The sequence below is a fragment of the Anguilla anguilla genome, chromosome 17 (genome assembly GCF_013347855.1).
Source record: "Anguilla anguilla isolate fAngAng1 chromosome 17, fAngAng1.pri, whole genome shotgun sequence".
NCBI lineage: Eukaryota > Metazoa > Chordata > Actinopteri > Anguilliformes > Anguillidae > Anguilla > Anguilla anguilla.
The window spans coordinates 11,582,687-11,605,013 of record NC_049217.1 but is presented as its reverse complement, the minus strand read 5'-3'; the positions used below and the strand labels follow the sequence as shown (position 1 = coordinate 11,605,013).

At 42.8% G+C, this 22,327-nt stretch overlaps 2 protein-coding genes across 10 annotated transcripts in view; both read right to left on the bottom strand.

Annotated features, from left to right (window-relative positions):
- Positions 1-1,865: 1,865 nt before the first annotated feature.
- Positions 1,866-15,171, bottom strand: slc5a11 (solute carrier family 5 member 11). Its single transcript, XM_035397733.1, has 16 exons — positions 14,786-15,171; positions 12,899-13,141; positions 12,157-12,228; positions 11,834-11,938; positions 11,025-11,084; positions 10,769-10,873; positions 10,428-10,533; positions 9,771-9,851; positions 9,127-9,332; positions 8,781-8,916; positions 8,016-8,123; positions 6,743-6,893; positions 6,228-6,396; positions 5,467-5,682; positions 4,954-5,101; positions 1,866-3,213 (listed from the first exon to the last, which is right to left on the bottom strand). The coding sequence occupies exons 2-16, from the start codon at positions 13,028-13,030 to the stop codon at positions 2,981-2,983; spliced, it is 2,028 nt and encodes a 675-aa protein (XP_035253624.1). The 5' UTR covers positions 13,031-13,141; positions 14,786-15,171; the 3' UTR covers positions 1,866-2,980.
- A 120-nt stretch (positions 15,172-15,291) lies between these two features.
- Positions 15,292-22,327, bottom strand: part of grid2ipa (glutamate receptor, ionotropic, delta 2 (Grid2) interacting protein, a) — a 43,518-nt gene continuing 36,482 nt past the window's right edge. For 8 of the 9 annotated variants that reach the window (XM_035397722.1, XM_035397718.1, XM_035397723.1 and 5 more), the window contains 9 exons: positions 22,197-22,284; positions 21,265-21,357; positions 20,858-21,054; positions 20,547-20,702; positions 19,672-19,758; positions 19,348-19,477; positions 18,975-19,093; positions 18,615-18,779; positions 15,292-17,660 (listed from right to left, as the gene is read on the bottom strand). In XM_035397722.1, the coding sequence (XP_035253613.1) occupies positions 17,574-17,660; positions 18,615-18,779; positions 18,975-19,093; positions 19,348-19,477; positions 19,672-19,758; positions 20,547-20,702; positions 20,858-21,054; positions 21,265-21,357; positions 22,197-22,284 (1,122 nt within the window). In that variant the 3' untranslated portion in view covers positions 15,292-17,573. The remainder of the gene's footprint in view (positions 17,661-18,614; positions 18,780-18,974; positions 19,094-19,347; positions 19,478-19,671; positions 19,759-20,546; positions 20,703-20,857; positions 21,055-21,264; positions 21,358-22,196; positions 22,285-22,327) is intronic. The other variant, XM_035397719.1, reaches the window with a different exon arrangement.

Sequence of the window (22,327 nt, the reverse complement as noted above, 5' to 3'; positions counted from 1 at the left end):
GCACATCTCTCTCCTCTCCTGCATTATTTATTAAAAGCACCAACTGGTTAAACATTGTTCATTTTGGAATACTGTTTGAAATAGTCTCTCAGAAAGGGTCATTATGATTACCATTATTGCTAAAGATAATTTTGGAACATTTTAGTTATTTTTATATGACAAGGTCCACTGGTTTGAACTTACATTTGAAGCTACAATGTATGTTTTTATCATGGTTGTTTCTGTTCTGAGTGCAAACTTCCTTTCACTCTCCCACAAGTACAACTTACTATTGTAGGTGAAATCATGGGGGGCATATCGTAAGACTTAATGGAAAACATACTAGTAAAACTTTTCCTGATAACATTTCCCTTTCATCAGCTGTCAAATTTGTAACAACGTGCAAAAAAATGTCACTTGCTCACTTATTTTTTCCTCTTTGCATTCAGAAGTTATTGGCAAAATGCCACATCGGATTGACTGAATGTCTGCTTTATCTTCGACATAAAGTAACATAGTGAAAGGCTGTTTCTCTGGTCGTTTTCGGAAATCCACAGTCCCGTTGTGCACTCTACACTGTTACCGTGCGGCAGAATGCGTGGTGCCGATAGCTAAATCCTCGACACTTCACACAACCACGCTGTACTGGCTGTGCTGTATTGGTTGTGCATTTAGTTACTGTGACGACAATCGTATACACTCTAAAAAAGGATGTGTTAATATCCAACATACTTTTGTGTTACTTTCAACACATTTTGTGTCAATTACTATTTGTGTTACAAATATACAATTTACATGTTACAAAGGGAGACTTTTAAACACAGACTGTGTTGAAAGTTACACAAAATGTGTTGTCTTTGACTAGACATGGATGTGTGTTAAAAAATGACATTGTGTGCTGTTTTTAACACGTCCGTTTTGTGAGTATATTTTTAAGTCTGTGCCTTTTCCATGTGGTTTAAGTGAACTTCCAAATTCACCAACTTGCCTTTGTCTGCATAGCTGGGGAAGGTTAACTTTTGGATGTGCGATCTTCCATGCTGCATATGAATCTCAGCTAACATTTTATTCAACATACAGTAAATGTATGCATTTGAAAATAAAGTGTACATTTTTTGTTTATATGCTCCCGTCTCAAAATAAAAAAATGAAAGGGGGAAAAATGTTGCGCTGTGTAATGTCTTGCCAGACACAAATTGTTTTTCTGAATTTAAATTCTTGCCTTATCCAGAAGCAGTGTTTTTTTTGACTGTGTAATCAATAAAGTGTTTTTATTCTGTCTGTAAACAGGGAAGAAAGAACTGTAAAAGCTATTTGAACTGGCAAAAAACGCAACTTCATGCACAACACGTAGTCAAGCTCTACTGGGCAGGCTTAGGTTGCTCATAACATACTTCTCACTTTATTAAAAAAAAATACAATCACTATAATTTAGCAAATATACTTTTAATATGATTCTGCTATAAAATGTAATGTAATATAAAATGTTATAAAATTTAATGAACATTAAAGATTTAGCAATGTCCTGACTTAAACTTTTTAGCATTTGCTTTGATTTTATACCCATTTTAATGGGGTAGTAACCTACTGTAGCAACTGCCGGTTCTTGACAATGGGCTAAATTGTGAACCCTGCTATCCTCTGTCCCATCTAATCAGTCCAGGTCAACCCAACCACATTTTATCACAATCCACGAGATCCCATTCCTCCTTTTAAGCAGTCACACTGCGGCTAGTGCTTTTCCAAAGTCACTAGCCACTCAACATTGTCACCAGGCCATTTGTTTGTACATAGCATTTTTATTTGAACAGAAGTCTTTATAGCTATCCAACCTGAGTAAACTGTGTGTGTGTGTGTGTGAGAGAGAAAGGGAGTGTGAGAGTGAGTGAGTAAAAAAATCTGTTTTAATCATTAATTAGCAAACACTTAACAAAAAAAATAATTATACACCACTCTGTTAACTACCACATTAGCGTTCAGCACAAACAAAACATGTGCTTCAGGATGGTTTAAATGACTAAATCTGTGCACTATGGATCTTTGCCATGAATATTCCTTAAGTGGCCTTAAGCGGAGAAGGAAAATTACATGTACGCAATCACATTACACAATTCATGTCAACAAAATATTCAGAATTTTGCATTGCAAATAAAAATGATTTTATTACTTGCCTATAGCCTAATTGAGGAGAACTGGCTATATCTGATGGTATTGAGAATTATGTGAAAATAGGCTAATTTGCTTATTTTCGTTTAATGATGTCAACGTTGAAGCTGTGCAGATACACTTTTATTTTTTTTAACTTTATTTTTAAATTGCAATTAGGGCTACAAAATACCAGCATTGTTGCCGTAGAAATATAACACCAGGGTAGGCTCACGCACCGTATGCCACTGGTTAAACCAAGTGCTGCAATAACCTACTTGTTTTTTTGCAGCGCTAAATAAAGTGACTTTGAAATCATGGACGTCTTTCTAAGTTTATGCTCCTTCAATGAGCCATTGTTGTTTTCTGTGTTTGGTTGTAATTGTTGTAACTTCCGTGTTTTCAGATCACAACCACAGAATCTGAACTTGTGTTTTCCACTGGCATGAAGTGTCACTAAACAAACAGTTTGAAGCGGCAGTGAGTGTACACACATTTGTATGTGGCACCGTATTCGGCTGTCGTGGTTTGGTTTCCGCGGAGTTCCCTTTCTTATTAAGCATACTCCCAGCTTGACTGAGGGGGCAAGTGAATGGGCCAATGAGATGAGCACACAGTGTTCATGGGACTTGTAGTATCATGTAGCATCAGCTCAAATTGAGTTAATTATTTCAGATGCCTTTTGTGAACTACAATGTACCGAAAGGTCACCCGCCGAAGTTGCTAGTTAGAGTGACGGAGTTACACGCCACTGCCGAATTCTACCCACATTTGGCGATAGGCGGGTCTTCATGTCAAGCCCTGGTCCCCAGGCTTCTCCTCAGTGCTCCGACATCATTGTTTCAAAGTGCTCCCACTAGGCCCAGTAGCCAATGAGAAAGACGGCAACGGACATGCATACAACGAGGTTGCCGTTGACGAAGTGCCTCATGTTCTGATCTTCCTCCAGCAAGCACGCGGTATCCACTGGAAGGGGCGGGGCTTGGGGACAAGACCCCGTCTCCTCGCGCTCCATCCCGCACACCCACAGGAAGGCAGACTTTAGCCGGGAGACGCCCCCTACCTTGCCATCCACTGTGGAAAGGGAGCCTGCCAACAGGAAACCAAAAATTAGAGTCACATAGTCACTCAAAGGGTGAGATTTTGAATCCACAAAACAGTAATTACAATTAGCTTAAATACCAAAGGTTCCCAACCAGGCAAGCTAACCACACTGCCTGCAGCAGACACAGTGCTGTAGAACCGAAGTGTACACCTTGCTTGCTTATGCACCCGTGTGATTTTAGCTTGTGCACTTACCAGTGCATTTGCTTTATGAGTCACTCTGGATAAACAGTATAAAGTACGAAGGCGTAATTACATTCAATCAGCGAGGGATACTTGGGTGGTGTTCTTGGCTTAAAGGGATAGTTCACTTTTGGACAGTTTCTTAAAAATATTGTTTCAGTTTTAGTGTATGTTTTTGATTGACCTAGACGTTTTCTTTTGCGGATCGAAGTACAACTGAAGTACAACAAGGGGCATCCATGGATTTGTGCTTTAAAGCAAGAAAATACACTTCCACCAACTCCAAAGCAGAATGTAGCAATGTTATGCCTCCAGAGGTTGTACGTGTGCATAGCACCTGATTATTTTTCATAAAAACAAGTTAATTCTTATTTTCAGTTGGAAGTATTTCCAGGTGGAGACTGCTGTAAGACAATATAAAAATGAATATTTATGCTTATAATTTGAGTACACGCTATAAAATGTATAAAACTGCAAAACGTTCTTCCTTGAGAGTTAATTTGTGCATTTATTTTTAAACCACATACCCATGAATACCCCTATACCAGCCATTGTAAAGTTGGTGAGTCATCAGAAACTTCAGTAAATATCTAAAATTTCACCTCATTACACACAAAAATGTATAGGCGGATCAAAAACATACACAATAACTGAAAGAGTATCAAAAATCCAGGAAGTGAGCTATCCCTATAACAACTGGCAAGCAATTTCACATGTCGTTATGGCAACACAGCCAGGGGTACAGGGGATCAGTATAGAATTACCGGCTGGGGTTTCTAGCGGGGTCCTGACCTGGCTCAAGATCTGTTTTCAGCAACATTCAGAAGAAAAATAACTATTTTTGTGTGGAACACATTTGGTTAAAACTTCGCAGGGATCTGCAGAAGTATTTTTCTGATTTTACCAGCATTTAAAGTGGACTGTTCCTGACCAAGATTAAGTGCCATGATCAATTTGGTATAGGCTATCAGGTTTAACCATAATATAGGGCTGCACGGCATATCGAGTCAAGCTTTTTTAAAAGTGTAACAAGAATAACTGTCGTCATGGGGCATATTTTTTTTTCTTTAATCAAACCTTATGTGGTAGTAAACAACCAAAACGTCAGAGGTCAAGTGAAAAGCTTCCGGAAAAAAACAACGTCACTGATATCTATTGGGTGCTGATAAGACAATCAGCAGCAAGGTCATACAGCTTCTGTGATCATCTATGTAATTTGTTTTTTTTTCCCAGTTTTGGTTGTTTACTACCGTATCAGGTATGGTTAAAGAAACAAAGAAAAAACATGGTCGCCTGTATGTCCCATGGTGGCAGTTATTCTTACTACATTTTTAAAAACCTGGATTCGATACATCGTGCAGCCTTACCTGTAGGCTTTAGGAGCGAATCTGCCATCTGCCTGTAACTGAGGTGTCTCATCTGAACAAAGAGCAAACCACCAGCTGTAAAAACTGACAATGTGTAAATAAATAAAAGCTGTAAGGATCAGACCCCCTGTGTAAGAGCGTCACTTCGCTGTCCAATAATGACGAGAGAACGCACCCCTCTTCACTTGGTCAGCATCTCCACTGCTGTTCTGCTCCTCCTCTGGAAGCTTTGATTGGCTCTGCTCCACGGAGATCCCCGCCTCCACACTCGCGCGCCTCTTCTTCACGCTGTCAAACCGCGTGGACCACGTCAGCCCACTGATCTACAGCCGACAGGGGAGGGGAGGTGAGGACCGGGTGTATGTACAGCAGGCTGAGGGTTCGAATCCCAGGAGGGACTGCTGGAAGCTGCGGGTTTACTTATCTTGTTAGAAATACATTGTCTTTTATGCAAATCTACAGATGAAAGCTATCTAATGTGAACGTAAGCAAGCGCAAGTGCATAGGTGTGTGAATGTGTACGGGTATTTCTGTTTTCCGTGTGTGTATGTGTATGTATACTCTATGTATGAGCATATCTGTCTGTGCGTGTATGTTTTGTATATGTATGGGCATATCTGTGTGTGTGTGTGTGTGTGTATGGCTATATCTGTGTGTGTGTGCACATGCACGTTGCTGCCTCACCCACCTGGTCTTCAGACGGTTTCTCGGTGGCCAGGCTTACGGTGACAGTGACGATGATGGTGACGAGCGACAGGATCATGGAGAAGTACAGGTAGTGCACGTACTTCACCACCTCGGGCCGGGAGTCCGTCTCGTGGCACAGCGGGATGGGGTACACGAAGTCCAGGACCAGCCGCACGCAGCCCATGAACAGGCCCACGATCAGGCCCCAGAAGGCCCCCTGTGTGAGGGCCAGAGACCACGGGGGGGTGAACCCTACAGCCAGCCAGATTACAGGCTCCTTTACAGGCTCCACACACCCTGCAGTCACCCTGCAGCACAATCTGCCCTACAGACCAAGCAGGTCACACGTCTGCTCAATAGGCGAAAATGCCTGTCTGGCCAGCAGGGGCTACTAGTGAGGCATGGGGCGCTGTAAACCCTCCCCATCCCTGGTGGCGCTAGAGCCAACTACGTTAAGAATTAGTTGCATCTGAATTCATATTTGGGGTTTAGTCGATAGAGGGGCTTTCTAAGTCACATTGCAAATTATGATTAATTGATGGATCTTGACGGATATTTTAGTGCGTTTCTTTGTCTCCCAATGACATCATAATAGCTCAAATTGCAGAATTTTAATGCAAATCTCTTCCATCAGTTTTGGACACCATTTTTTTCTGTTAAAATAAAACATGCACTCTCTTTCTCGCTCTCTCTGTCTCTCCATTTCTCCGTCACTCCCTCCCTCTCTCTCTGTCTCTCTCTCTCACATGCGTGTGCACACACCATCTCAGTGGTCCTCTTCCAGAAGCATCCGGCCATGAATACCATGCAGACAGGCGGCTGCAGGTACGAGCTGATGGACTGTATGTAGATGAAGAGCTGTCCTCCCTGCGCAGCCTGGATCAGTGGGATCCACAACACCGACACAACCACCAGAACCAGCACAAACACCCTGCAAAGAACCACAGACACACTGATACAGCACAAACACCCTGCAAAGAACCACAGACACACAGATACAGCACAAAAACACCTGGTAAAGAGTATAACCCCCCCCCCCCACACTGTGGGGTAAACTTAAAAAAGAAAAAACGTCACTTATTCGCCTCATGGCAGTGGTTATTCTTATTAAGCAACAAAAAAAAAATGTGATTTGATATATTGTGCATAAACACTCATACTCACCAGAACCAGCACAAACATCCTGTATAGACCTGCTATCTGATATCACACACACAACAATGGTGACAATACATGGATGCAGAGGTATGGCGAGAAGCGCAGGGGTGTAAAGTCACCTGCCCACAATCATCAGCTCCCATTCGCTGGCACCGTGGCGCAGGCTTTTCCACACGTCCATAGTGAAAATGGTGCTGGAGCTGTTAAAGATGGACGTGAGGGAGGACATTAGAGCTGCTAACATCACTGCCATCATCAAACCCCTCAGACCTGAGAGCGAGAGAGAGAGAGAGAGAGAGAGAGGGAGAGGTAGGGAGAGAGAAAGTAAAACAAGTAATTATCAGTAAAAGTTCGATAAAATTAACTAGTTAAAGTATTAGTAAAGGCTTTTACTAATACTTTGCACTGCTGATGCAGCAATAGTGTACCAGTACTGTACAAGGTCAGTAATGCTTATTCAAATTTTGAATGGGGAGCACAAATACCACATTTTAATGCAGACTGACCACTTGATGGTGCTATAACAGTCAGTTTAAATTGAAATTATTGAACAATCATAACTCCGGCACTGTTTGACCGAGAGACCTGAAAACATTGTCAGTAGATGTCCTTCCTCACAAAGAATAAATCTACCGCAAAGAATCATAAAACCAACATATTGTATTGTCTGAAAACAGTTAAAATACCTCTCCCCCTACAAAAATTGCCTGATTTGCATGAAAATAGGTATCTGGCCTAATCTCACATAACTTTCATTGGCATTACTTTTCTAAAGGTTATTTCAAAATATGGCTGAATGACGATCCAATGAATGGTCAGTGGGCGTTGCTCATCGCAAAAATGCTAATAATTCTACAACTAATCAACATAAAGTTACCAAACTTGACTGTAGGATCAAGATTCCAGCCTTAAAGTTTTAGCCCAAGCCAATCACATGGAGGCACTATAGAGATCCAACTATAAAGAAATATTCAAAAATTCACTCTGCATCAGTTGGTCCACAATCTCAGTGGGAACATATGCATGTAAAGTTGTGTAAAGTGTCCACCATTAGTGTGTCAAAAAGTTTGCTAACTGTTGCCAATGCTGCTTGGACCCCGGAAATTGCTGCTTTCAGCTATATTTATCATCCTTACTATTCATTTTTTGCACATACTTTTTAAATTGCTATATTATTATTTATAAATCCTGAATCAGAGGAATGTTCTTGTTTTCATGTGTGGTTACTGTTCATTTGTTTCTAGTCTTCGATGTTGTGTATAGTTCAGTGTTAGATATGTTTGGTTTAATACTGTATGCTTTGGCAAAGCAAAAGTTGGGTTTTGTCATGCCAATGAAGAAAACTGAACTGAACTGAACTGAGAGAGAGGAAGAGAGAGAGAGAAATGTAACCTGAGGGTAGGAGCTCCATCACTAGTTTGGGGTACGCGATGTCCGTGCACCCAACACGGTTCCCACACACCTCGTTGCATATGTCAGGATCCGCACACGCCACCTCATCTGGAACAAAGGAGCATGTCCAGTGGGCCACTGATATTATCACAGATTCAACAGACCCACCAGATACTCTGCTCCATATTCTTAACATTGAAAGTTCTGTCAGTCTACCACTGAAGCCAAAGCATAACAATTTGATACCTCCTTTGAAAATTATTTAAGGGATGTTACTAAGAACAATATGGCGGACAATGGTCTGGTACAGTAAGAGAGCAATAAAACCTGAAACCCCCTGTAGTTAAGAAGCAATGCGGAGGGAAGAAACACAGGAGCTGAGCATCTGGTGAGCCTAAATGCAACTGTGGTATTATTTCAGGGAACAGCCTGCGGTAGCCTTTACCTGAGAAGATTAAACCAGGGGCTTCCTGGTTTAGTTTCAAGACGTTCCTAAATTAACTCCCCTCCAGCTGAGGACACCTATCTCTATAAAATGACTAACTTTTACAGCCACGATATGCTGCAACACTGTGCCTGATAATCATACCAGCATATGGAAGCATAGCTAAAACAGGACATCATTTATTATTTTAATACACTTACAATGACAAATTACCATATCAGTGTCATAAATTGCATCATAAATTGTGAGTCATGCAGCCAGTGTGTCTGGGCCACACTGCACAGGGAACAGCGCACTGCTGATCAGACCACTGATCTTACCCGTGAAGAGTATCCTGCTGATCATCCCAGGCAGAAGCATGATGAAGAAGGGCATGATCTTCAGGTAGGAGGCCAGCAGGGAACCGCCCTTGGCGTGGAGCAGGTTCTTAGCTGCCAGAGATCGCTGAACGATCACCTGTACCAGAGTAATCATAAAAAAATAATAACAGTAATTAGACATAATTAAGTAATAAATGAAAGATGGAAGAAAAGATTCAGCTCAATAAAACTTTATTTCCTTAGGGCAATTAGTTCAGGCCTACAGCACCTCACACGTGGACAAGTGACATGCTAGAAGAGGAAGAATATGAATCATAATAATAATCATCATAATCATAATAACCACCTGATCTGTGCACCAGTACCAGATGGAGGGGATAGTCATCCCAATTATGACCCCTGGCCAGGGGAGATCAGAGGTCACGGGGTCACGGAACAGCCGGAAGGCGTCGGCGCGAGGGATGCCGCAGGTGGTGTTGGGGTCTCTTATTTCGGGGATCGCCTCCGGGTACTTCTCCAGGAGGGCATCCCAGCCCCCGACCTCCGCGAAACCTGCAGGAGCAGCAGAGGGTCCCATTTCACACCACACCGTTTCACTGACCGCATTTATTCAGGACACTGCAGCAGAACACTCAGCAGGCTGCTGGTTCAAATCCCAAAATGAGGCATAAAAACACACCACCTTAAAAATCAAAACATGTAAATCTCACACCTGCATTAAGGAAACAACTGAACACACCTGACTAATCAGAAACACCAGAAAAGCATATTATGGTTCCCTGAAATGGGAGGACTACGTATAAAAAGCGCTGTAATTTCTAAATTGCGAAACCAAAATGTATTATAATACCCTTTAACAAAAGCCAAAAATGAGCACTTTCACCACACGTGAATTGTTTGACTACAAATCAGAAATTGTGTCTTTATAGAGATGTTTGTGATGCTAGTTAATGTTCAGCCCACCGATGTGACTGACTTGAAATCACTCACTGAATCCCGTGAGGATTATGGCTCCTATCAGCATGATGACGGTCTGCAGGGTGTCCGTGTAAATCACAGCCGCCAGACCACCTGAAAACACACGTGTGCCTCAACACACCGACAGTCCAACGGTGTGGCGCATTGCCACAGCGACAACAGAAATCTGAAATTCAGCCTTCCGATCTTTAATCCGGGACACGTCTTCACAAAAATCTATTGTTATTGGCAAAGGCTAGCATGAATACATAAACCATTTACAGGCTTAACTAAATTAACAGGCTAGTTTGCAGCAAACCTATTTTTGAGTTCAGTGAGCAGTTAGTTTTTCTTCTTACTTGGGTTACAAGTGAAGAGCAAGCAAGCCTCTTCCATGTTATGAGGCCAGTCTATACATATTCATCCGAATAAAAAGCATGGACATTGCTAGACACGCTGTATAGCAGAGTACACCTCATGTACAGCCAAGAAACCAGGCAATAATTGGTGGTAAGACACATTTGGCTAGAGGTGTGCAGTCACATATTAATCGATGTAGTTACTAATTTATTTGATTGATAGGGACAAAGGTACATTTTGGAGCATGGATGTCAGTGCATATAGTGCATACAGCAGAAAGACCCGAGAGGGGCCAGTTTAGGCCCCGCACAGGTGAGGCGGTTACCGCACCTGCCACAGTGTAGACGGCGGTGATGACCAGCAGCAGAACCACAGCCAGGTACAGGTTCCAGCGCAGAGCCTGCTGGATGAACACCGCTCCTGCGTACAGATCCACCTGCACGCGGGGGAGAAACACACCTGATCACAGCGCCTAACATGGGTGAATGGGTTTGAGTTTTCTTCCTCAGTAAATACATAGACGTATAATTTCATATGTCAAAAAATTAAGTAAAATAAAAAAATGTTAGCTGAATCAGTACAGATGACACAAAGCACACGGTGGTACTCGGTTGGTTGACAGGAGAATTAACATTTTTTTGTGGTTTTAAAAATTAGTTTCTTAAACCTACCGATATTTTTGTAAAGATATAAATAAATAAGTACAAAACGGCAATATACATCTGGATCCTCTTCCCCCCAAATCGTCTCTGCAAATATTCTGGCATCGTCGTCACCTGCAAACAAAAAACAGACAAGCAAACAGATAAGTAACCCATCAGACACGAGGAATCTGACCCCTGGGTTACAACGCTTAGATTCCTGGAGCCGCTGGTGTCTTGGAAAGACAACGTAACCTCGGTAACATGGTGTGATGCAATGACTTACCCGTGAGGCAATGTAGATGGGGAGGAAGACCCAGCCTAGCAGCAGCACGATCAGCATGCCCTGTGGTACAGCAGAAAAAGCATGTTAGTGCCTCCTGGACAAAAGCCCACCTGCCCTACATCACAGATTACCCTCAACGCAGGGGGGTTTCCCCAACTTTAGGACACGGTCCCTGAAATGACCGCCCCATGGCTCCACGTCACCTCAATCGACCGTTTTACTTTTGGAAGCTTTGTCCAACACCTACTACAGGCTATAATGCAGTGGCTATTTTAGTACATTCAGTGCAATATAAATATATAATAATTAAACTGATAGCAAGATTGCCAAGGATGCATAACAGGACAAGGTTTATTTTAGCAAAATGGACAAAATATTTAATTTGGGAAATGTGGAAATCTAATCAAAATATCCAAAAACTGAAAAAACATTATTGTAAGAAACTGTTTTTCAGTTTCTGGATATTTTGTAACACTACCCTTGACTTAAACCACTTAGAGACTTATGGCAAGCAGGGTTATGTTCCAAAAGGAATATTCCTACACATATTCAGTACAGGGTAGTACATGTACATGTTTCCAAGCAAGCTTATGAGAATACAGTGTCATACTTCTGGATTTCTTGCCATTTATTATTACCGTTCATTCTTATTTCTAATATATCTACTTTAAAAATAGCACTAGCATGCGCGTACGTGTTTCTGAACACAGACACACAGGTTCGTTTAAGTGTGACTTCTGAACGCTTGCCGTGTAAAACCAGACTCGTTCCCTGGGTTAGTCATTCTCCGAGACGTCGGCGCATCTTACGTTCCACTCGTAGGCGGTGGCGGCGATGCCGGAGGCGGCCCCCGACCCGGCCAGCCCGATGAAGTGGCCGCTTCCCACGTTGCTGGCGAAGAGCGACGCTCCCACCTGTAGCGCGGCAACAGACAGGAAGAGGCGGCATGGTAAGTCATCGCATCAGTGTTTATGTCATTATCGCAATCGTCCGTGATACTGAACTTTTCAAGTGGCTTCATCATTTAAATTGATGGTATTTTAATTGCACTTCCGGGCAAACGTGCCAGGGATTTGAACCCTCAATCCCAAATTACACAATGACATGAAATCTGAGGCCTCCCACATCTTACCGGCCACCAAACCATGTTCTTCCCAGCAAGGAAATACCCATCCACAGTGCTCCTCTTGGTCTTCCACATTGACTGAAAGGGAAGAATAAGATTATACACAGCCTCCAAATTATTTTTCTGGGTATTTTCATTTTAATAAGGACTCTCAATGCTTGAATATGAGGGCTAGTGTGCACAACCTGAAACTGCCAAATCTAAGAAGCAATTTAGGGAGAAGTACATTTTAAATCGGTTTAAATCGCAAATGAAATTAAATCTGCCCATACTTAAAACAGTTTCAAGAAACAATAGAATACTGACTCCTGAGCAAAATGTCAGGTAATCTACTACTTTAGGACAGCTTTTAATGCTGTATACATGTTGAATGTGTTTATTGTATGTGTAATGAGTAGCTGACATGCTACAACCTTTCCCTGCCTGCCTCCTAGCCAAGTCTTAAGGACCGCAATGGAAATATGTCATGTCAATCAATCAATCAATCAAGAAACAAGTATTATAAGACATCCAGACAACACATATAAAATTAATGTAAAACAAAATTTAAAAAATATGAAATGGGAGGGAATCTAATCCATTTTCATTTGTTTTTGCCACAGATGTAACAGCTGAAAATGGAAGCTCTGATTTCTGGCAATTTCTCACTAACCCATCAACCGGGGTAACATTTCGTAAGGATATAAAACAGGTGCCTTTAGCACATGGCACTATTTCACGAGTTTCGAGTGCACTTGGTATTACTTACCCACAGTCCCACAGCCATCACAAACACAAAGTACAGGACTAACACCACAATGTCAGAAGGTGCCAGAAAATTGGGGACCGCTGTTGCATTCTGGGTGGGGGTGGGAAAGGGGGTGGTGGTGTGGGTCTCCATTGGGTCAAGGGTCAAAGGTCACAATCGTAGGAAATGGGTCCAAAGGAGTGCGCTGGTATGTGACAACAGCAAGAATCAGGCCTAACACAAACCCAAGCATCAGTCTCCAACCTGAAACAGAGCATGTCAACAACTGTCAGTGATTACATATTTGATGGATATGATTTAACAGCAATGTCTCAAGCTCTTGTGAGCAGAGTTACAGTTCCTCATTTTGGCGTGTTTTGTACGGTTTAATGTTTTGATCGTCTTCTCTAGCAGTTTGGAATCGATGGACTCTTTCCTTACCAAAGCTAAAACTTTGGAAGGGGGATACAAAAGGCACAAAACTACACCCAGAGATGACACGTGTAAATATGTAATAAAACGGAGAAGGAAGGCATGTACTGAGGTCCAACAGCAATATTGCTTAGTTGTGCTGCATCTGATCAATGATTGACAAAGGAAAATTCTCGCTTTCTGGTCTGACAGCAGCAGCGAAACAATTCTACACAGAAAAGTTGCAGTGCGTTTAGCTTACTAATCGCATTACTAGAATGAATAAAAGCTAAACAGACTGCATTAGAGTCTATGGAGAGCTACAGAACCAAAGAGAAAGAGATGTCTTTACCAGCTCCCTGTAAGTACATCCTGTTATACTCAAAAGAGGTGTACAGATCACATTATCAGTGACTCACTGAGAGTGAATATGCATCCTTTTTCCACTTAAAATGTGTCAAAAATATTAAAATGATACATGCCCGACTAACTGAATTAAAAACTCAAACAGAGCGCAAGGATGAAATGGTTAAATAAAACACTGGCTTTAACAGACATGTAATCACTGATTATGAAGATCCCAATGTAACTTATAAAAACATTATATTCAATACAACTCAAATGAACTATTCCATTCATCTGTTTAACTCATGTATAAGTTCACGTTTTTGTTATGAGCACTGCGACTGATTTAAAAAAAAAAAAAGTCCAAAAGTTTAAAAGCCTAACCAGGGACAAGGTTTGCAAATTAGCTTTGGCTAATTTTAGCTTTTTAGAAATCCTATTGCATCTGCCACTTGTTTTCAACCTGTGACAATGTTAATATGATAAATAAACAAATAAAAGACACAGATAAATCAGCAAATAGGAAAATAAGCATCATGATGAATCCCTGACCTGAACATTTATTTTGTATAGCAACATTTAAAAACAAGTTATAGTGCAACACTTCACAACTCACACTTTCTAGAAGGAATTTATTAAAATCGTAAAAAGCCATTTGAGCCAATGAGAAAAGTTTTTCAAGCGTATTAAAGCAGCAAATGAGACATGTTAATGTTTTCTCAGAAATATACATTAAAGTAAAATGAAACAATCTAAAGATAAACTGTCGCACCACCTCCACACGCAATCATGTAAAAAAAAAAAAAAAAAAAAAAATCTTACAGGAGAAGTCTCCATGGACAAGTTTGCAAATCCAATATAAACATATTTTGCACTGCTTATGCATATTCCATGGTCTACATTGTATACTTATCATTGCAAGCCGGCAAACTTTTTACCAGCATAAAAAAATTGTGTTCACTGAGCTTGAACTTGCAAAACTAATTTTTACACTGCAATTTCGAGAGCCAGGACCGTAATGGCTTCATTGACGTTCTGCGATGACAGTTTTGAAATCACTTCTTTCCCTCGGTAAGAGAAAATGGAATGCTGGATTTCCCAGGCATAGCCCACTCTTTTTCAATCAGGCCTAGTAGCAGAGATTTGACTCACCTCTCGCTTGTGGGATGATTTTCAGTGTCTCATCTCTGCCCTGATAATTGGCATCGCTCAGGTTTAATTCCGAGCATTCACCTCGCCAGGAAACGCTTCTAGAATTTTCATCCCTGTATTTGTGAGGTCACGCTTTTGAGCAGTGGATCAAACTCCACTGATTGCTGGCACATTGTGCAATTTTACACATGGTTAAAGTTTAAGTGCTTTATTGTCAGCTTGAAGGAAACGACAGAAAAGCACGTTGCGTGAGGACATAGTCATGTAGGGTCATGCTCAACAAACAAGTATCGCAGGACTATAGCATGAATTAAAATATAATCCGAAGCTTGTATTACTGCCTGTGGAGTTTTTTAATGAGCAGTTTTTTTCCAAAAGGGCTAATTTGTCCATTTCTGCTTTGGTCTTCTAGAGTGTAGTTGCATTTCAAAGGTGAAAGGACAGCACATGTTCTCCATCTCTCATACTCCATCCCACAAACAAAACAGGGGAGATGAAGATTGGTGTCTGACTCCAAAGACGCATTTATTTCTGGTAGCGTTCGCTGACAGTATTGTCTGTACAGCGTTCACCATACAAAACCGATTTATTGCTACCGACCAATACAGAGCAGCTTTACAATGAACCACAAACACATTCACTGTGGGGAGGTACTGGGCCTGGCAAACACGGTCACCTTAAAATAAACTATATGCATGATAAAGTGTTTCATTATTAAATAGTCTCCTGAATACATAAACAATAAAAATAATTTTAAGTCTAATTCTTACACATGCACACATTTACATAATTCATCAGTGGTTATAAGACAACAAAAGAGGCAACAATACTTTTAAATTCACTAACACACTGATGCTACTGTTTTTAAAATGCTGGCTTTTGGTCGATGAGTCATCCACAAACGATCTCTTGAGTCACTGGCTTTCAGGCGGTCAGAGTTTTCAGTGTGCAGTATGTTCTTAGCAGCTGATCCTGGATCAGAATAGATATTTTACACTAAGAGTTTGTGGGCTAAGTTGGGATATGGGCAAGCTGATGGATATGTTCTCATGGGTAGACACAGGAGGCTAAAGTGGGAGCATAGGTACCAATGGCTCTATTCTCCCCTCTACCCATTGTTATCAGGAGGAACAACGCCTGTGTGTGGCCATGTTGGGAAAGTACATCACACCAAGTCAGCAAGAGGAAGCAGTTCATAGGCTGAAAGTGCAACTTCCTGCTTATACAGTACCTGTGGCCATAACACATGTGTTCGTAATCTCTGATTAGTGGTGTGGTGGTGGGGGTATGAGTTTATGATCTATATTAGGGCTGCATTTCACCACCTGTCACAGATCCCAAAAGCACATGCAAAATCTGAGGGGAAACTATGCCAGTCTTGGATTTCTATGTGTACTTGCATAAACTGTGCCAGTCTTGGATTTCTGTGTACTTGTGTAACTGTGCCACTCTTGCACAGCTTTTTCTCTAATTTAATAGAAATAATTATTTATAAGAACAGTAGCCAATGACTATATTTTCCAACTTATGATAATTTTACAGTATATTTAAACAATCATTATTAAAAGTGTACTTCAGCTAAATATTCACACTGCTTCTGTTTACACAGGAAATGTATAAACTTACATCAGGAGAGATAGCCTTCTACTAGGACTAGGCACATGTACCTAAAACAGAACGATTTCTATAGCTTCTACAATCAGCGCCAAGCATATACATTCATTGTGGTGGTTTACAATGCATGTAATCATAATTATTTTGTAATTATTTCATACACTGTATGTGAAATGTAATACTGTAATGTTGTCATATTGCATCAACCCTTCTCTGACTAAATTTGAGTCATCAGCCCACACACATCCATCATTTTCTCAAAACCTATGCACCATGCCAGATTAATGTAACCACTGCCCAGAAAACCAACCACCCCAACTTACCCCCTCCCCCCCAAAAAAATCACATAGGTCACAATAACATAATTCCAGGAGCAGCCCAAGTAATTTCAATCAATCAACACAGCTTTTCACGATTAGTCCATCCTCCAATCTGATGCCGTCTGATGACCTCAAAGCCCCATGTAACACGTTCAGTTTGTGACACAGTTCAAGACACAGCTTTAAGAAATTATATCTACATTCAGGTTATAGAGGACAAGGAGAAAGTAATACTCAATATCTAACTGGTACCTTATATCGAATAAATAATAACTTTAAAGTCATGAGTCCGTAAATCGTCTTCAGGTCAAAAAACAGTGAGATTATATTTTTAGATAAATGTTCTTGCAGTCCAAATTGGGCTGGCAGGTAATTCACCTCATAACTAGTCAGTTACAGGTCTGGCACCAAATAATTTTGCCCAGATTACAGGTACTGACTGTACATTACTTTCTATTAGGCTTATCTTTCCACGTTGAATAAAACGCAATTACCTTTTAGTATTTCGAAGACAACATTGATTCAGTAAATTATTGAAGTGCATTCCTTTGTTTTTGATAATGACATTTCCATTGTTCCCACTGATTATTTTCTTGGAAAAAAAACGCTTCCATAGTGAATGTTTTCTGTTTACTGGTGACATGGGTCCTATTGCAGCCCACAGGGTTGTGCTCGATTGGGTTGTTGTCTCAGAGTTTCAGAGTGATCTCTGGTTCAGATCGTGCTCTGTTGGGTTGTTCCAGGTCCTGCTGCGGAACTGTTGGGTCGTTTCTGTACCTCATAGTGACTAAGCGCTGTTGTGGTCCTTTTGGCACGCAGGCCTCGGTGGGGTACAGGGGAATGGTTGGGTGGCCTCACCAGGCCAGCGGAGAGGGAGAGGCCAGTCTGGGGCTCCTGGGGCTCCTGGGGTGCTCTGGGGCCTGGATCTCATTCAGCGCCCTCTGCAGGTAAAACATGTCACTGCAGCTGATCAGCAAGGCCACACAGTCTGAACAAGGACTGAGAATCGCAGATTACATTGCATTTAGAGTTGCACACAGCTAAACAAAATACAGTTGATCACTGACGCTGCAGCAGGAAGGTGAACACTGCCCTGGAGGGGACAACGTGCCAGTTCTCCAGACTCAAGAGCAGCTACGCTCATCTTCACACAATGTGTGTGGTTTTACCATGGGAAACATGTATCTCAAATAAAATAACTATTTAAGTGTAATATACTGTACTATCACTTCTAATAAAAGAAGGTATCAAACTTCCGTCTATCCAAATCCAGTGTGACAGTCCATGAAACAAAGTACTGATATGCCGTTTTAAAAAAGGCTCCTCAACATCGGGGATCTCTAACTGAAATCCTGGAAGTCCACTGCATCTGCTGGTTTTTCATGAGTCACTGATGACTAAAGCAGGTGTGGGCAATTCCGGTCCTGGTGGGCCGAAGTGTTTGCGGGTTTCTGTTTCCACAAATGACTCTTGTTAAATGAGCCAACTGGCTGTAAGCACCAACACTGGTTCACTCGTAGATTAGATCACGGTAAAACAGGGACAGAAGAGCAGTCGTCGGCTGTCATTCACTTATCAAATACGTAGCTAAAATGTCAGATGGTGTAAATGTTAGAGCCAATTAAGTCGTTGAGGCCAAAGGTTGGCATGGAAACCAGAAACAGACATGGCCCTTGTTGTACCACCTCTGGACTAAAGAGTCGGCACACCTTGTTTCCAGGGCCTAAATTGGGTGCTGATTAAAAGGAAATCACGAAAACTAGCAGAGCCCTCCAGGACTGGAGTTTGAGTTCACCAAGTGCTCCAGGGAGGAAACCGGCTGCATGCTTTCACCTGAACAGAGCCTGTTCTTACTTGGGTGTTTTTTTGGTCGACACGCGTGCTTCCTCGCTCACCTCAAACTTGCCGATGAATTCAGTGAAGATGCCGAAGAAGCTCTCGGTGGTGGTGGCACTGCTGTCCTCCCCGAAGAAGGAGGCGGCCTTGCAGAACTCTCCCATGGCCCTCTGCTGCAGCGACTCCAGCGACTGCACGGCCGGGTGCGTGTTCTCCAGGAAGCCCTGACGCGCGCCGTCGTCAAGGAAACCCCACGCGAGTGTGTGTGTGAATGACAGTGTCTGTGTGTATGTGTGTAACCATGCGTGTGTACGTGTGTGACTGCTGAATGCAACATGCGTTCTTGAACGTATGCCTTTGTGTATGAGACAGACAATGTGTGTGCACACGCACCTGCGAGCGAATGCGTAGAAGGATACACTCATCACCGCGGCGAAGCGATCCTCGGGCGTGGCTGACATCGTCTGGCAGGCGGCTCTGATGTCACGGACGGTGTCCTGGAGATCGTTCAGGTCTGTGGTGATGGTTTTCTGATTAACTGCAGGGAGACACAGGTGTAAAGACCCATTACATATTACCTGAAATATCAGTGGAGAAAGGGGGGCTGTGTGGTGTTTGTTTCTGGGTATGTAGTTCAGGGTGTTTGACTCAGGGTTAAGGGTTCAGGTTTCAGGGTCTGGGGTTCAGAATTCTGAATGTGGGGTTTGGGATTCAGGATGTAGCGTTCAGGGAATGGGATTGGAGTGGGGGTGGTTCAGGATCCAGTGTTCAGGGTGTGAGATGCACTTTTACCCTTAGCAGCGAGCGATACGGTTGTCAGGTCCTTGGCAAAGCCCAGAACATCAGGGAAATGTTGGCTCAGGGATTTGACAAGGATGTGCAGGAACGTGGACTTCCCGTCCACTGTTTTGGTGGTGCCGAGCTGTGGGGGAGTGAAAATGCCATTGCGGTCACAAACTGCTCATCTAAAGGTGACGATGTCACCACAGCTGCTGATTGAACCACTAGCATTCTAAATGCTAGGCTAATGACACACAATGCATGGCATTACTGTCCAAATACAGAATACCGCGACAGGCACCCATAATTCCAAAGTAGTAGTGCTGTCAGACAAACCTCGGTGAGGAAGTTTATTTTGAAGCCTGTGGTCTTGTTGGTCTTCGGCTGACCGTTGTTCAGATAATTCCCCATGGCCAGAACAAACTAGAGAATGGGAGAGAACAAAAGCAACTAAGTGGAAGTGAGACCCAGCCAGGACAAGGCAAGTGGAGCAGAAAAGAGGAGCTCTGAGCAGTTAGAAGACAGTGACATCATGAAGCTCAGAATGGGTGGAGCCACTATGAGCTGTCAATCCCTGTATTGTTCCAACAAATTAAATAGTTTTGCTCTCCACAGCAGAACATCATCTGGTCAAATAAGTGATTTTCCGATAGAATATAGCCCACCATTTTGGGCTTATTTAAACTTCACTCTCAAACAAGTCACTTAGACACACTGCATACAATATCTAGAGAGATAAGCCCATAAAACCAGACTCTCGTCATGAGACTAAATGGCTATTTACAACATCAAACTCCTCATGGTGTTAAATAGAGCTTCCTATTGGCTTTCCCTTTTATGAGTCGCACAGGGAAATTAGACATTTGTCATCCCCAAAATAGATCTTTACAGGCCCCACGTCACTTTGTTGTTGTTATTCTGCTTATCAAACCTGTACTGTGAACAGAACTCATTTTCAACTTGACAATAAAATATCTGGAGGCCATAAAACTCGCTGTGAAAAATCCAGTGTCAAAGGTATGTCAACGGACACTGAAATAAGTTTGAGTCACTTTGATTTGAGGCCCTACAGACAGAGGCAGAGGGCGGTCCTACAGACAGAAGCAGAGAGAGGCCCTATAGACAGAGGCCTTATAAACAGAGGCAGAGAGAGGCCGTATAGACAGAGGCCCTATAGACGGAGGGAGAGAGAGGCTCTGTAGACTGTGTACCTCCAGGATCTTGGCCAGTTTCTTGCTTGTCTGAAGCTCCAGGGAGGCATTATAGATGCACTCATAGCCGGCCTTCATCTCCTCCAGCTTCTCCTGGAGAGTGGTCTTAAAGTGCAGGCTACGCAGACGAGTCTTATACTCCGGCACGGACAGCATCTGGATATGCAAACACACACACACACACACACACACACCATCAACGTAGAAACAAAACACACACACACACACACACACCATTAACGCAGAAACAAAACACACACACACAGAAGTGCCTGCTGTGTGAACAAGCAGCGGTCCCTGTGCGGCCCCACCTGCAGGACGAACTGGTCGGGCTCGCTCAGCTTGTGTGGCTCCGCGCCGTACTGCTGGTACTGCTTGACCTCGTCCTCGTCGGGCGAGTACAGCAGCAGCTGCTTCAGGTGGGCGGGTTCCAGCCGGTCCGCGCTCATGCTCATCAGCACCTGCCGCAGCTCCGCGGGGGACAGCTTCAGGTGCGCAATCAAAATGGCTGCCGGGGTCAGAGGTCAGGTGTGTCAGAGTGCTAAGCGTAAAGAGTTGGGGGCTCCGAACTTGATTTGCACTCCACACCCCCCCCCCCCCCCCCATTTCATTGTTTCAGTGATCCCCTCCCTCTCCACCTCAGCTCATGCGTCAGCATGAACAGCATTTTATAATAATTTAATATTTACAATAATCTATTAATGGCAGACATACTCACAAGTGTTGTAGGCTTTTTTATGCGAGAGGATCTCGACCACGTCTTTCTTTTTGAAAGTCTCGGACTGGGGGACTGCTGTTTCTGGAAGAGAGACTGACACATTAAAGCACCTTGTGAGGACGTGTTCTCCCACCTCCGGCACAACCACGCACGCACACACACACATATGCATGCACACATGCACATAAACACATACACACACACAGGTCATTGCAAAGACCAAGCATGAATAGCCACCTAGTGAACAATGGCAGGAGTGACATTTGGCACTGGAGAGTAAGTGTGAAGTGTGTGAGAGAGAGAGGACATAAAAAAAGAAAAAGGAAATGTAGGAAGAGGTAAGAGAGAGGGAGGGACAGAGAGGAGGAGGATTAGAGAAAGAAGGTGAGCGAAGGAGACAAAGAAGGAGAGAGAGAGACAACAAGGACACTTCCCTCAAATTCAATTTGGGGGACAAATTCAACTCAGTGCAATGGAATTAAACTTGATTCAACTGAAGCTCCTGCGCCTCTGCGGTGAGAAGTGAGCACACACATCTGACAGTGACACAAAAGCTGTGAAGTAGGTCAGAGAGATGCTTCCAGCTATGCTGCTGTTACCATTTGTCCAGGCCTGTCCCAAGATACATTAATCAAAAGCTATTTTAAGCACTTGCCAGACTGTAAATATGGTACAAGCTGCATGTACACCTATTAAACAACAGGGGGCTCTCTTACTCTCATATGGGGATTTCTCATATGGTGAGTTTTACCACGGAGTGACATAGGTATGCCCAAATACTCACATGCTCAAGCTCATGCATATACTGTACATACACACACACACACACAAGCACACATATTCTGGTAGAGTACATGACAGAGCGCACACTCAGGTTCATGTAAAGGCATGACACATTTAAGCACGTGTGCACACACTCATCCATTACTCACTGGCACTCTTCTGTGTTCCAAAGTGGAGCTCAAGGTCCAGGTACTTCACCATATCACTCAGCTTGTCATAATCAGAGTCCTCACCAAGCTGCGAACACAAAGAGAAGCAGTCAACCCCAACCCCTGGGGCA